Raw genomic sequence first — 14,964 nt, forward strand, 5'->3', positions numbered from 1 at the left:
GACATCTTACGGCACCAGCACAGAGTTGTCTCTGGGTGGAAAAATGGGGCCCAAGACCTGCCCTGCTTTCAGTTCAGAGTTCAGAGTCATTGCTTGCTCTTAAGAGCAAGGGACATGCATGGGGATGGGATGCCACGGCAAGGGCTGAATTAAAGAAGCAAAGTCCAACTACCATTTCTTTTGGTGATAAGCGAACTGCTGTGACTGATGTAGGAAAAAGGGTAGGAAACCATGGGGAATTTAAGGAAGAAAAGCCTGAAGAACAGATTTCTTTGCAATGTGGGAAGGCTGGCAGTAAGTCATAGTAACAGTAACTATGAAAGACTTGGCTATTTCAGTTCTGCTGACTGCTTTATTATGAACAAGCTGTTAGCACAGTCCATCTTAAGACTGCGGAAGTACCTAATGTTTAACACCCCCCCCCATCTGAGGGCCAAGAAAGTCACAATGAACCAGCAGAGACTAAAATTTCCTGCGTCGGGGTTGTGCCTCAGGCTAAATTTGTTTGGGAACATTCAGCCAAAAATTTTTTGATCCCTTTCTAATGGCTGACATTGTTCTTAGAAATCCATTGTTTGTCTGACCTTCTCCTAACTCATTAGAAAAATTTCTGGTGATATTTTCCTTTCTCAGTTTAATGCTTTGAAGCATTACATGCAAAATTTGGCAGGAGGCAGCTTTGTGTTAGGAAGACACATTGCACCAGCTCTCTAAAACTGTGCTCAAACTTGGCTACGTTACAAGCACTTGAAAACCCAGTTTGCCTGTGCTTGATAGAGTTCTCAGTTTTTCATCTAAAATTCCCCTGAGATGTCTGAACAAAGCAGGTGGTGGTTATTGCTGGCTGCCAGAGGCTGGCAAGGGTGAATGACAAGTGTGGAGCTGGTCTCCTCTGTGCACCTCTTGCCCCTTCCAGCACTGAAATGGTCAGGAGGAGAGGCTGTCCAAGTGAAGGCAGAACAGGCAAAAGAGAGAGGGTGGGCAGAAAAAGGAGGTGGAGGAAAGACCAAAAAAGTCTGAGACTGAGTGGGAGGCCATGTTTTCTGTGCTCAGAAGAGGCCACCAAAGAGGAAAGGTTTCTGGGGTCTTCATCAGACCCAGCTCTGCTGTAGGCTGAGAGATGGACAGCCAGGGAATGAGAGCAGCAGGCTTCATGCTGACCAGTGCTGTTCCAAGAGGCTTTGCTCTTCCAGAATGAAACATTGCTGAGGTTTGGGTCCATCTAATGGTGTTAGGGGAAAAGCAGTCAGCCTACTGGGGTTTGGATGAAAATTTTCTGAAAGCTCAAGGAAATATTCATGCTATCTGTGCAGTGCTTCCTGGTTGGCTCCAGTATTGAAGCAAAGAAGGAGGGAGGAGTGTTTCTTTGGACATTGAAAGATTTTCACCCCACCCTCTGTGAAGAAATGAGTATGTGATGCTGGGTAATTACTGAAACAGCAGTTTAAGTTTTCATAAACAGACACTAATCTGTGACCTTCATATCCCGGTTGCCAAAGCTGTGATTCTGCAGGAAGATCTGCAGAAGCCACTTGCAACCCTAGTTGGGAGCTGGGCACAGGTCCTGTGTGTGGCAGCTTCCATGCTTTTCCTTTTGGGTACAAACACTTAGAAGGTCATTTGCTTCCACTGGCGGCACCTCCGAGGGACCCTGTGGGTACAAAAGACTGTCTGCTCCAAACCCATGCAGTCACTTGATCACTGTGGAAAAGCCCATCTAAAACACCCTTATGGACAGGGTGTGGACAGCAGGTGGCAAAACAGGCTTTGAAGCCAAATAGTGTAATTAGAACAAGATTAACAAGAGATCATCTATTTTGTGCACTGAATAAAGAGAAGATCCTTCAAAAAGGCATGACATCATTAAAAATGGTCTTATGGACTACATGGACAAAAAGGCTCAATTAAAATTGCATCCAAAAAAAAAAAAAAAGGCAGCTCTTGCTTTACCTTACTTCTGGGTGCTTTGTTTTGCAGTAGTAATAAGTTTTTTTTCTCAAAGCTGCCTTTCTATTTGTAATGCAGGTTCTCCAGCCAAAGAATGGTGATGTCTGCATGCAACTTCTGTAATTTCACTTAGCTCGTCTCTTAATTGACTCCTCACAGTCAAAGACATGCACCCAGCACAGCAGGGAGACAGCTAGCTAAAATTAATATGTATGGATTTGGAGGTTTTTTCCCCTGGCTTGAAAATTGCTCAAAATATTACTTTATTGAAAAGAAATGCAAATGAACATCTTTCATTCTTCAGAAGGATGATTACCCTTTTCTCTTTCTCTCTCTCAGAAAGAGATTTGTTGTCTATTGTTTCTTTGGTTGCTTTGAAAACTGTTCCTTTGAAATTACCAAAGCTATAACAGTTGCTCCAGTCCTTTGCAGAAATAGCAGTCCTTGGTACTGGCCCTAAGTAGAAGGAGCTGTCTATCCTGCAGTCTGAAGGGGATAAAGATCATTTACCCAGGGATCTTTTGGAAAGGTGTAAATTGTTAAGTCTGTGTCTGTGTACTTTTTTTTTTTTTTCTTAACCTGGTGCCTTTTTCAGGTTCCAGCTTTGTTGCCTTATGTCAAGGCTGAGCTACAGGAATCAGAGCAGCTGGAGAGTTCCTCTTCTGATGGTCTTTGAGGGTGATGTTCTATAAAAGGAAATTCACTTCCTGAATTCTAATCAACCATCCTTCTTATAGCATGCAGGTAAGTGAAGGGAGTCCAACAGCCTTTGGCTCTAGCTAAGGTAAGGAAAATGGAAAGAACCCAGATGGATATTTTTCAGCTGAAGTTCATAAAGGTGGAGCTCAAAATAAAGTGAAATAGGCAAGGTAACCTCCCTTTACTGATGGGGTGATCAGGAAATGTCCCTGATGTTCTTTGGTCCACATTTCCCATCTTTTGTCATCTGAGTGCGTGGGTCATGAAAAGCAGTGTGCAGGGAAGACCTTTTAGCATTCAGCTGTCTCCTGCTCAAGCTAGTCCACTGAGTACAGGACTGTCACAGCTCTGTCTCCTGAGACCTCACAGCAGAGCTGTTTGAAACATTTTGGGTACTCAAAAGGCAACAAACTCCCAGGCTACTCTGAAAACATACTTCAGCTCTTGTTAGCTCTCCCAGGCTGTACTTGCCAAGAGTGATCTTTGTCCATCAGCCATGTTGTTAATATTTTAAACTTTGTCAGCCTCAGCATAGATACCTATGGATGTCACTAGTGATCACGCACCAGCTGGACTCTGTACTGCTGATCCCAGCTCTTTGAGCCCCACAATCTAACAATCATCCACCCACTTTATCATCTGCTTTGCCAGTCTGTATCTCACTGATTTAGCTAGAAGCATACTGTGGAAAATAGTGTTAAAGGCTTCAACAGTGTAAAGGTAATATATGACATGCACTGCTCTCACGCTTTGAGTAGGCTGCCTGTGAAGAACTACCAGCTCTCCTAGGCCCTTTTACTCTCCAGGGCAACTCTCTTTGGGATCCTGCCAAGTAGATCACTGAGTGAGGTGAAATCTGCTCTCCTGAAGGCAAGGGCAGTAATGCTATTTATCCTGCTGACTTCTTGCAGGATTTAGTAGTTCACTGTTTCGTGGTTGCTGCAAGCAAACTTAAACTTGACCATCATATCCTGGACCAATTCTTCCTTTTTTGTGAGCAGCAAACCCAGTACAGCATTTCCTCTAGTTGTTCCATCAATCACCTATGTCGAGAAATAGTCTTCAGCACGCTCCAGAAACCACCTGGATTGTGCCTGACCTTGCAGCTCTTCCAGTTAAAGAATGCCCTGAGTTAGTGCTATGGCCTGTGATTGTGTGAGATGGCTCTGTTGACCTTCTCTCCTTGAGTCTGTAGTGAGTGCCTGGCACAACACTGCCTGCGGAGCTTTGCCACCTTCTCCTTGCCCACAGGCACTCAACTGGCCCATCAGCTGTCCCACGGCAAAGCTCTGGGCCCTCGTCTGCACAATACACTCCTCCAGCCTGTCTTTCCTGAAGAGACTGTGTCCATCTGTGGCAGCTTCCCAGGCACGTGAACATCCCAGCATGTCTCTGTAACCCAAAAGAATTCACAATTCTTCAGTTGTGAGGGGGCTGGTAATTCCTCCCGTTGTTTCCTGTGCCACATGTTTGTTTACAGCTACTTGAGGTGAACCCTGAGTCACGATGCTTTCAAAACAGGATTGTGCTGTAGACTCCAGCGAGGTGACCTCAGCACACAGATGATGAGTGCTGAGGTGCCTCCCAGGGGAAGGGGCATCTTGAGGCCATGGGTGCACAGCAGAGCTGCCTTCACAGCCTCTGCAGGTGCGTAACTTTGCATTCTGAGCTCTCCATCGCTGCTGCAGAGATTTCTCCATTAGGAGTTTTTCTCTGATCACACTGAGATCACAGATCAAGCTGTGATGGCTTTACTGCTGCTTTTTATCTAGAACTAACTGTCCTAAGAGCAAGGTTTATTGATCTCCGATGGCAGAGATGCCAGGAGCACACAGCCGTGCTGCTTTAGGAAATACTGTGACTAACTCCATAATTGTGTTTGCATTACTGCTGCCGCAAAGGCTGGAAGTTCGAGGCTTCATATAGTATATTGCTTTCTCCCTTTATAGCTGAGCTGTGTTCTACGAAAGCCAAGGTCATCATGCTGACTGACATTTGGAGTTGGATAAAGATTTCTAATCCCAGAAATAGAAACGATTTTTAAAGTCTCAGGTCACTGTTTTAGACTAATTTCTGTGACAAGTGATTTCTGTAAGTGAATGTTTGACCTAAACTGAGATTTCTCGAGGTCCAGTGAAACCAATCCTCAGCCCTGCAAACAGAAACCTGGGCGATCTGTGTTTAGAATCTGCTTTTCCCTTGACTTGCCTGTACTAACAAGACAGATTTAAATAAACTCTTTCCAGATCACCCCATGGGAATGCAGCAAGACTGGTTGCATGTTGTGAACTGTGATCCCACTTTGGCTGCTGGAGAGGGCACCCAAGCACCTCCCACGGACGGCACTATTGGCAGGAGCCACTTCCTTTCACAGAGACAAAAAGGCTTTGGAGGAGGAGGAGGGCTGAGCTGAGCAGAGGAGGGGCTTCGAGTTTGAGCCAACTCCCATATTAAAAGGTCAGAAACGGAAGAGAAGAGAGAAGAGGAGAGAAGGCAAAAGGAGGCAGAAACAGTCTTGCGTCCAAAGAGGAAGACAGAGGAGTAGACAGGCTACAAAATGGCATTGCTCCTGTGGCTGGGGTCCCAGCTGTCATCCCTCTGGAGCAACATCTCTGTACTGGGTGTTTTTATTACAGTCTTTGCTGTACTGCTTGACTTCATGAAGCGCAGGAAGAAGTGGCACCATTACCCCCCGGGCCCAGTGTCTCTGCCATTCATCGGGACCATGCTCTCCGTTGACTTCCACAACCCCACCCACTCCTTCAAACAGGTGAGTGTCAGCCCCTGCAGTGAAGCGCCCCTCACACGACCGGGGGGGTGGGGTACACCCTGGCATGACCTACTCTTGCACAAAACTGAAGGGCAATGCCCTCTCCAAATTCCAGGATGAAGCAAGTCACTGCCTAAGGACGCTGACTTGGCCCTCACAGATGAACAATAATCACACACCCCCACTGACCAACCTCCATCTCCCCATCTCTGCGTGATCTCAGTGGGAGATGCTGTTGTGCCCCAATGACAGGTGATGCTGTAGAGCTGGCCACCAACCTACCACGTGGGCAGATCTGGGGGCAAAGAACAGGAAGATGTACAAACAAGGAAAGACGAACAAATATCTGGGCTGGAATGAGGCTGCGGAATGGCAAACTTCCGTGTGAGTTACTGAGGCATGCCTGCAGGCATGTGACAGTTTCAGTTAAAGAGATCAGCTTGTGGGATTTGCCCCAGCAGCAATGCCCAAAATCTCAGTAACGTTCCTATTCGAAGTCAGGGCTTAGCTTTTCTCAAAGGAAAAGCACAGCACAGCTTGCAGCAGATAAACTGTGGGGGTTTTGTGCTTCAGCTTGCAAACTCTAAAGCCCTCTTTTCTAGGACAGCGCTGTTCAGCTGTCTATCCAAAACCTGCCAAATGGAGAAACTAAATATAGCATTTGTATTATTTGCTTGCATGTAGTCCAAAAGCTTACCATTTTCAAATCGTATCACGTCAGGGTCATGCTAACCACAATCTTGACCAGTAATTGCTTTTAATGATGTATTTCTAGTGCCAGTGAAGTGCTAATTCACTTTTCAACCCTACTGCAAATAAGTATTAAGTACTCCAACTCCTTGCAATACTGCAGTGCAGAAATGAAGGCTCCTAGTTTTTAAACAAACAAAAAACCCCACAAAACAAAATAAAAAACAACAACAACAACAAAACCAAACCAAAACAAAACCAAAAAAACCTACAGAAAAAAAAAGAAAAATAAAACTGTGGGGCATCGCTACTATTGCATGTCTTTGAACAACACGCTCCTGGGTGTTTTGTTCAGTGTTCCTAACTAGCAGGGGAGCTTGGACCTGCCTTCCCAGGAGTCTGTGTCCATTTAAAGGGTTTGTCTGCCTGGAGGAGACAGCTCCAAGGTCAAATCCTATGGCGAGTGCATGGCTGACAGGATTATCTGTGCACACATCCTGCTGTCAGCATGATGTCTCTTACAGATCGCAGCAGATGTAGGGTATATCATCTTTCACCCAACCATTAATATTTCCTTCAGCAGAAGTAGACTAACTCAAAACTTACCTAGTCTTTCAGATCAAAGTAAATACAAATATTAGGAAATAATCAATTGTTGAACATGCAGCCTTTGCAAATCCCCAGGTCCTTGACAAAATCCAAAATACTTGCACAATGTTCCTGGCAACAGTTTGTACACCGGGATAGGTGTACTCTAAATTTTTCCACTCATGGAGCATTGATCCCTGCTTCAACTGCTGTTTGGTACTGAGCTGTTGCACTGCAAAGACAAAGGTCAAAGATCAGCTGAAGATCTCCGAATACAAGCACCTCAAAAAATCACAAAATAGTAAAGGCCCTAAGAAAGGATATGGTGATATTTCTGATGTTACATTCAGCTCATTTTCAGGGACATACTTTTTTATCTTGGCAGCTTCAGAAGAAGTATGGAAACATCTACAGCCTCCAGAACTGCTGGACCAACCTGGTGGTGCTGAATGGGTATAAAACAGTGAAGGAAGCCCTGGTCCACAAGTCAGAGGACTTTGCTGACCGGCCGTACGTTCCAATGTATGAACATATGGGCTATGCAAAGAATTCTGAAGGCAAGTCTCTTGAAAATAGGCATTATTCACTGGCACTAGCACAAGAAGAATTGACAGGGAAGATTTTCTTAGTATGGTGCCACCTTCTTGTGTCCCCTGGGTCATTCTCCTCGTACGTCTGTCACTCTTTGGTGGTGACAAAATCGGATTTGATGAGATGGAGGCTCCCCTTAGTGGCTGTAGTACAGCTTCAGGTGTGAGCACACACCTCTGCAGCAGTGTTAGCACACTACCAGTGGTACAACTTCTTGCCAGCTCCTGACACCCAGTGATTAGTGCTTACTGTGCTTATGTAAAACAACATGATTATGCAACAACAGCTTGCACATAACAGCACTATATGCAAGTTGTTGTTGCAAAAAAAATATGGTAACTTTCATCCAAGGCAGAGTATTATCCAGCATCCTGCCCACATCTCATCCTCAGCTCCTGTGCGGTGGCACAAGCTGCTCCCCAGTTCACACAAGCTAAGGGTGCAATGCTGAATGGTTTGGAGGGGTGATTCCTTTATCCTTAGCAGCCCTTGTTCCTCCCACTGAATCCCCCCTCCACCTCTGCTAGCCATGCACAGGCATTAGAAGGTGCAGTAATCCGTTTCAGAATTGCTGTATGAAGGAGCTGTATAAGATCAGACTCTTTCATCTATCCACACAGACCTGTACCTCCAAACTCACAATTGCTGTTGTCTAGCAAACTTTCCTTGATGTACAAGTGAAATATCCTGACATTTCTTGCTCATCCATAATTCCAGGTGTTGTTTTCGCAAGATACGGGCACATGTGGAAGGAGCTAAGGAAATTCACGCTCTCTACCTTGAGGAACTTTGGGATGGGAAAGAAGTCCTTAGAAGAGCGAGTGGTAGAGGAAGCTGGATTTCTTTGTTCAGCAGTCAAGTCTGAAGAAGGTTTGTCACATCCACAAGGATGGGGAAGTCACAGAAGAAGGCAATACAGCGATGCAAAGTATTACTAAAGTCACTCCTGTCTGCAGGCAGGGCTCTCTTCCCAAGAAAATGCAGTGTCTCTAGTCTATATGAATTCCTTGGAGCTACTTCTACTTTACATAGTGTGGCTACTGTAACACTAATCCATTTGAAAGAGGAAACAAATAGGAAATTAGAAATAGAGAGGTAAAATAGAATTACTGCCAAAGCTGGGTAACTGTTACCTTTATGAAGCTTAGTGGAACATATTGACATTATCACATGCAATAGAAGTGCAGCTGAGAGTTCACAGCACATCGCCTGTCATCTAGACACAACATGTTACCTGTCAAGTCACAGAACAAGCCTGCAGCTTCTTGGGAGTTTTCTCCTTTAAACACAGATCAACCAAATATTAGTTGAGAGATGAGATGATCTTCACTTCTTAGTATGATGCATTTGTACTGTGAGTGGTTTGAGGGCTTCTTGTCTTGAAGGCATCGAGGAGGCATTTGTGTATTCTTGCTGCTGACAGCTGAGGTCCAACAGCTTGGTGTTGCTGAGCTTCATTGCTTGGTCTCCATTTCCATTTTCAGGTCGTTCTTTCGATGTTCATGGTCCTGTAAAGGCTGCAGTCTGCAACGTGATCTGCACTATTGTCTTTGGAGAGCGTTTCAACTACAGTGATGAGACATACAACAAACTCTTGAGTTTCTTTGAAAATTCCCTGAGTGAAGAAACTGGATTCCTTCCTCAGGTAAACTGAGAGCTGTAAGAAGCTGCCCTCTGTTGATTGAGAGCATTGTGTTTTCATAATTTTTCTTTTTTGCATCACGTAATATCTTGTCTCTCCTTCTCTCTCTCTCTGGTTCCCACACCCCAGTTTCTTAACGTGGTGCCCATTTTGTTGCGCATCCCCGGACTGGCACAGAAAGTCTTTCGAAACCAAAAGGCTTTCATAGACTACATTGGTGGGCTCGTAGATAAACACGTGAAGACCTGGGACCCTGCTCACACCCGAGATCTCACGGATGCATTTTTAAAGGAAATGGAGAAGGTAGGGTGACACCAGCAGGTCCAGGGGCAGTTTCTCCGCCTGTTTAAGCTTGTTCATAGAAGCTGACTTTCTTCACAGAATTGTTTAAAATCTCTTACCAGCTAATTTCCTACTTTTTCGTTCCATGTTATATCTTCATAAGAAAGATGTTCTTCATCTTTTAACTTCCTTTACTGTATTGAGAGATTGTATTATCTGCTGATGTTCTTGTTGCCATTTTCGACCTTCACATTCCCCTCAGAGTCTAGCAACTTCCTTCTTTCTAGCCTACACCATTTTGAAGGCTTTTAAAAGGCAATGATTGAGAATTCACTAATATTTCTAAGTTTGCACCAGAGAACAAATTAATATGCAAGATTCTTTGTAATGTCAGTGCCTTGATGACTGATATCTCAAAATCAGTTACAAAACTGCGGCAACAGAGTGGCTTTTTGGTGTCATTGCCCAGTCTGTAGCCTGTCTTTAAACCAAGTTATGACTTGAAAAGACGGCATCTCCTTTGGGATATGTGTCTTTGAATTGCTTGCTAAGAACTAGTTCCCTACATACCAGAGGAAGACCTAAATCTGAACTTCACTGAAAACAAAAGAGTCTTTCCTTCAATTCAGTGAGGCACAAACTCAGTATAAAATCAAAGGTACTTGCATCAGCCCATCCATCCACCATATGTTTCTGCGCATGGATTCACTAAATTTTGAGTGCCAGATGGGAAATATTAGCAAATTCTCCTTGTGAATTGCTTCCACTATCCGAGTGCTCAGGCTGGACTGTTGCTCCGCATCACAAACCCTGCCGTGCCAGAGGTGTCGGTCACCTCCTCCATGCATTGGCCCCCCAGCTTGTACACGCAGAGCAACATGACCTGTGTTACTCTGCACTGAGCAGTACTATCTGGGGGTGGATGGGAGCCTGACCATGCTGACTTTTGTCACAGCGCTCTTCTTTTCACTAAGATCCCCTGATAAGCCAGTCTGATAAATCCTTCTCCTGAGTTAGCTTTGGTCAGGTCAGTCCCATAGCTCCCTTGCATGAGATCTTTTAGTGGAATAACAGTTGAGTCTTAAATGCCTTATTAATTGCTATCCTTATTACAACAGCATCAAAATATACTGAATAACTTAACAGAAGCTAGTCCCTAGGAAGGGAGAGTATAAAGAGGATTAGAAAAGACAGGAAGATGAATTCATGCAGAGAGCTTGTCATATCTCATATGCTAACAAATTTGAGCTCAATTAGCATTTGGATGAGAGACCGGTTATGCTGAAAGTGGTGTTGCAGACTTAATAGGCAGCAGTAATACCCTCATCTCTCTTTTTTTCGATTGTGAGAAAATATATGAGGCCAGAAGCAGAGAGAATCTGTAATGCGTAGCTAGGGATAACTCCCTTAAAATCATGTTAATTTTGCATTAGCCACATCAATGCAGCCTCCTCTCGACTGTGTGGGTTTTATGATCAGACCAAACATGGATAACTGTGTTCCACCTCCTCTGGGGGAGGATGTTACAGTGAGTGGCAGGGGCCTGCTGTCTGAGCTGAGAGTACAAAGTGTTCACTCCTGTCCTGAAGGCAGGTGTAGCTTTCATCTCTCAGGAGGTGGCTGAGGACCTTCAAATACATGAAGTAACAGAGTTGCAAAGTACATCAGTCATGCTGAGACCATTGCCTGTGTTGTGCTCTACTCTCCCACGGAAAAATGGATCTAGTGCTTCTCAGTACTTCTCTGGACAGTGTTATTCTCAGCTAGCAAGTACCCCAGCTCTAATTTCCCACTTGTTTGCTCTTCACAGGGTAAGGAAGCTGAAGAGAAAGGTTTCCACTATCAGAACCTTCGTCTGGTAGCTGGAGATTTGTTTGGAGCTGGTTCTGAGACCACCACCACCACTCTTCGGTGGGCATTGCTGTATATGCTTCTCCACCCAGAAATACAGAGTAAGTCAGAAACAGGCAGAGGCGTGGCCTCTTCCCTTCAACCTGCCTTTTTCTGCAAGGAGGCTGAACACCTCTCCATGATCTGGGAATTTTGCTTTGGTGACTGTTGGCCTAGCAGAAGCCAGGAGAAACACTTCCCAAACAGCTGTTCTGGCAGAGGTGAAGCCCTGATAAAAAAGACAAATTGGAAAGGCAAGTTCACTCTCGCCTTTATTTTGAAGGCTGGGGACTTGCAGTGGTCAGTGTACCCTCTTTCCAGTATTTGGAGTAGATGCTGATCAGTTCAAATTCTCTACTGCTGCATACCCAGGTACCCTTCCAGCTGCATAGAGGAGGGGTAAGGTAGCATGTCAAGTAGCAAGGCCTTTATTAAAGACACTGTGTGCAAAGAACAGTTATACAGATGTCACCGAGCAACTGAAAAATGCCTTCCCATCTAGTTCCTGTTTCTTTCACTAATTGCCTGTCCTGCTCTCACCCAGTGCCTACAGTCTCATGCTGCCAATCTTCCTTCAGCTTGTACCAGCCTCTTCTGTCTATCTAAGTGTCCTCTAATTCCTCTTCTGTCCTGGTTTCAGGTAAGGTCCAAGCAGAGATTGATAAGGTGATTGGGAGAGAGAGACCCCCCACCATGAAGGACCAACTGAGCATGCCTTACACTAATGCTGTGATCCATGAAGTGCAACGCCGTGGGGATATTGTTCCCATTGGACTACTTCACATGACGTACCGGGACACCGAGTTGCAAGACTTCTTTATTCCCAAGGTGACTGTGACCAGATAAGCAATACAGCATCTTCTCCTTGTGCAGACACCAGGCATGGGGTGTGGGTGACCCCACACAATTCTGCAGTGTTGCACATCCAGACCCAATTACAGTCACTGGTGAGCACTAAAGTAGGACATTTTGACATGCAAAATCCAGGCAGATGGCCATATTTGTGCTCTAGGTTTACACTGGTTATATGGGAACCCAGCTGCAGTGGCAGCTTAGTGCAAACGCTTCCCTTCCTCTCTATGAGCCATGATATTCACTGCCTGTGTTGGAAGGAGCCTAACATGCTCTCTGGAGGTACACGACACCAGCTTACTGACTTTCCTAAGACGGTAGTATTTAAAATTCTAACCTCTGAAGCTATTCAAATGCCACTGACATTCAGACCACTTCCACTGTGACAGGCAGATGCCCTGGCAGCATTGGCGGAATTCAAGCCTGGGATTTTTTTTTTTTTTTTTGTAGCCTTACAGTACCTCCTCTGGCTTAGAATGTTGACATGTGAAACAGGAAAGCTTTGCAATTTTCCATGGCCCCTGTGAAAGTTGGGCTTTGAAGTCTGTCAGTCAGCTGCTTCTCTGCAGCTATAAAACAAGTCCAGGAGGATCTGAGAAGCAGAGGCTGTTTTCGCTGTGTAACCATGAAATCAGCATTTGCATTCAACAGCCTCTGTTAGGATACAAATTGCAAAAGTTCAGATGTTTCAGAGCGTAGGGCAGGCGCCATATGTCATTGGAAAAGTGCCCTGCTTTACCTCTGCTTTAAATAAGATGCAGAAGTGGAGATGGGTGCCTTATGCTGAGGCACGGAACGATGATTGCTATTAGATGGGAGACACAGATTAAAGAGGGACCAGCACTGATCCACTCTGCCAAGGTAATGCTGCTGTTCTCACATAAGTTGTTTCCTCTTGACGAATGCAGGGGACAACAATCATCGCCAACTTGTCTTCTGTGCTGAAGGATGAGACAGTCTGGGAGAAGCCAAATGAGTTTTACCCTGAACACTTCCTGGATGCAAACGGGCAGTTTGTGAAACCAGACGCTTTCATGCCCTTCTCAGCAGGTAAATCTGAAGGGAGTACCCAGCTGCAAGTCAGAGGCACAGCAGGAGGGTGATCTGCTCCCCCCACAGTGACTCCAGCGTGGATTAATGCCCTCTTTGATGGACACTTTCTATTCCCTCTCTTGCAGGTCGCCGTGCCTGCCTGGGAGAACAGCTGGCCAAGATGGAGCTCTTTCTTTTCTTTACCACTCTCCTGCAGAAATTCACGTTTGTGCTCCCTAAGGACCAGCCCAGGCCACGGGAGGATGGTCGCTTTGCTCTCACAAACTCCCCACACCCGTACCTTTTGCAAGCTGTCCCAAGATAAGCGCACACCACTCTCCTTTCACTCAAGGGCACCAGCAATGCAAACTTTATCAGGAATATTGCAGGTCTAGGCAGGATCATGCTGGGCTCCACTTAAGGCCTCTCAAGTCAAAAAAACGTCCACAGCTGTCTAAAGTAAGGATCTAGCCCAGTATCTCGTTTAGTTTAAGTCTGGTTCTAGATCTTGAACCAAACAGCTGTAGGAAGTTAGTAATGGCAATCAAGTTTGTAAGGATATTTTTGCCTAATCAGCCAGCTTTGCTGTACTTCGGGCTCTCATAGGTTGCAGAAGCAGTTCGCTGAACACACAGCTTCTGAAAGAATTATTAGCCCTGAATTAGTTTACAGAAATACAAGGATATCCTGGGTAAAAGACAACCCTGGGGTCTTGCTGATTCTGGAAGCAAAAAAAACCTGTAAGGTACTAGTGTTAGCCCCACTGCCTATCTGGCCATGCTCTGCCTCTCCTGCAGTGTAGCAGTGTGTGCCTCTGCCTGGTGCCCAGGGGAGCCCAGCTCTGGCTTGGTTCCTGAAAAAAACAAGGGATGGTCAGCTGATTTGGCTGGTGCTGCTGGTGGGCAGGGTGAGAGCTTCAGCTCCAACAAGGTGACATTTAAACGCAGTTTCAGAGCAGAGCTCCTGAAAAATTTTACGATCCAACATATACATGTCTTCTTTGTTCCTTCCTAATTATTACATACTCCTCTCTATTGCACAAATATTGCATTGTTTTCATTTATAGCCCCAAAGAAAGTAAGTTTTAATCCTGACAACCCTTATGTCTCGCTATTCCTCCAGTAGGAGTAAATACCAAGGAATACATAAATAATGCATATGGTGTGTCAGCCACAGAAGCAGGTAATTTGTGAAATACAGAAATTTCTATAAATACATTTCAAGAGAAATCCTGCTGTTTAGATTTATCATTTCCTCTAATTAGGTCCTGATAACTGTTTTGGGTTTTTTTCAGCATTGCTGAAAATCGGTTGGGGAGGTTTGGAGCTCACAAAGGGGTGGAGTTGTACTGTTTGAAACTATATGATGATGATGATGACTTCAGAACTACCTTTCTCTTTCTTCCTGCAATATTTCTGACAAATTGTTTTGCAAGGTGTTAAGATATGTTGATATTTAGATTAACAGTAGCCTTTTAACCACATGGCTGAAAGGACCATAGCATAAAGGAGTTTCTATGTATAACCACCACTAAAAAAACCCAAATACCTGAAACTGAGTGCATGTGTGTGGACACGTTCATATCTATCTTTGTAAGGTTAATTTTGGAAGCTATGGAAGCTACTGAATTATGCAGATACTTATTAATGCAGTTGTTAAGATTTGTACTCCATGCTAAGATTTGTACTTCATGCTTTTAATCCCAAAAAAACCCCTGAAAGAATAAAAGTTGTTTCTTGCCTCTCCTCTTTGTGGTTGCCTCGGTCCTGCTGTGCCCCAGCCTCAGACGCTCACTTGACACTTCTCTCCTTGCCCCCAGCACCGCAACTGCTGCTTTAAAGATCCTTTCAGTGTTATTTTTCTGGTCGGTTCAGTGACAGTGAACTGAACGGTTTCGGGTTTATAGTGACCAGCACACACGAGTGTGTTTAAAGAGAAGGTTGCCAGGAACTTAACCTCAGTGAGGATCCCAGCACTCATG

General features: G+C 44.9%; 1 protein-coding gene across 1 annotated transcript; it reads left to right on the forward strand.

The window, feature by feature from the left end:
* The first annotated feature begins 5,090 nt into the window (after window positions 1–5,090).
* On the forward strand, window positions 5,091–14,728 carry LOC126644785 (cytochrome P450 2D17). The gene is made up of 9 exons (XM_050324530.1): window positions 5,091–5,416; window positions 7,080–7,251; window positions 8,003–8,155; window positions 8,770–8,930; window positions 9,057–9,230; window positions 11,020–11,161; window positions 11,740–11,927; window positions 12,860–13,001; window positions 13,130–14,728. The coding sequence occupies exons 1-9, from the start codon at window positions 5,204–5,206 to the stop codon at window positions 13,306–13,308; spliced, it is 1,524 nt and encodes a 507-aa protein (XP_050180487.1). The 5' UTR covers window positions 5,091–5,203; the 3' UTR covers window positions 13,309–14,728.
* The last annotated feature ends 236 nt before the right edge of the window (window positions 14,729–14,964 follow it).

This window comes from Myiozetetes cayanensis, unplaced genomic scaffold (genome assembly GCF_022539395.1).
Source record: "Myiozetetes cayanensis isolate MyiCay16 unplaced genomic scaffold, myiCay2020 scf3, whole genome shotgun sequence".
Classification (NCBI taxonomy): domain Eukaryota; kingdom Metazoa; phylum Chordata; class Aves; order Passeriformes; family Tyrannidae; genus Myiozetetes; species Myiozetetes cayanensis.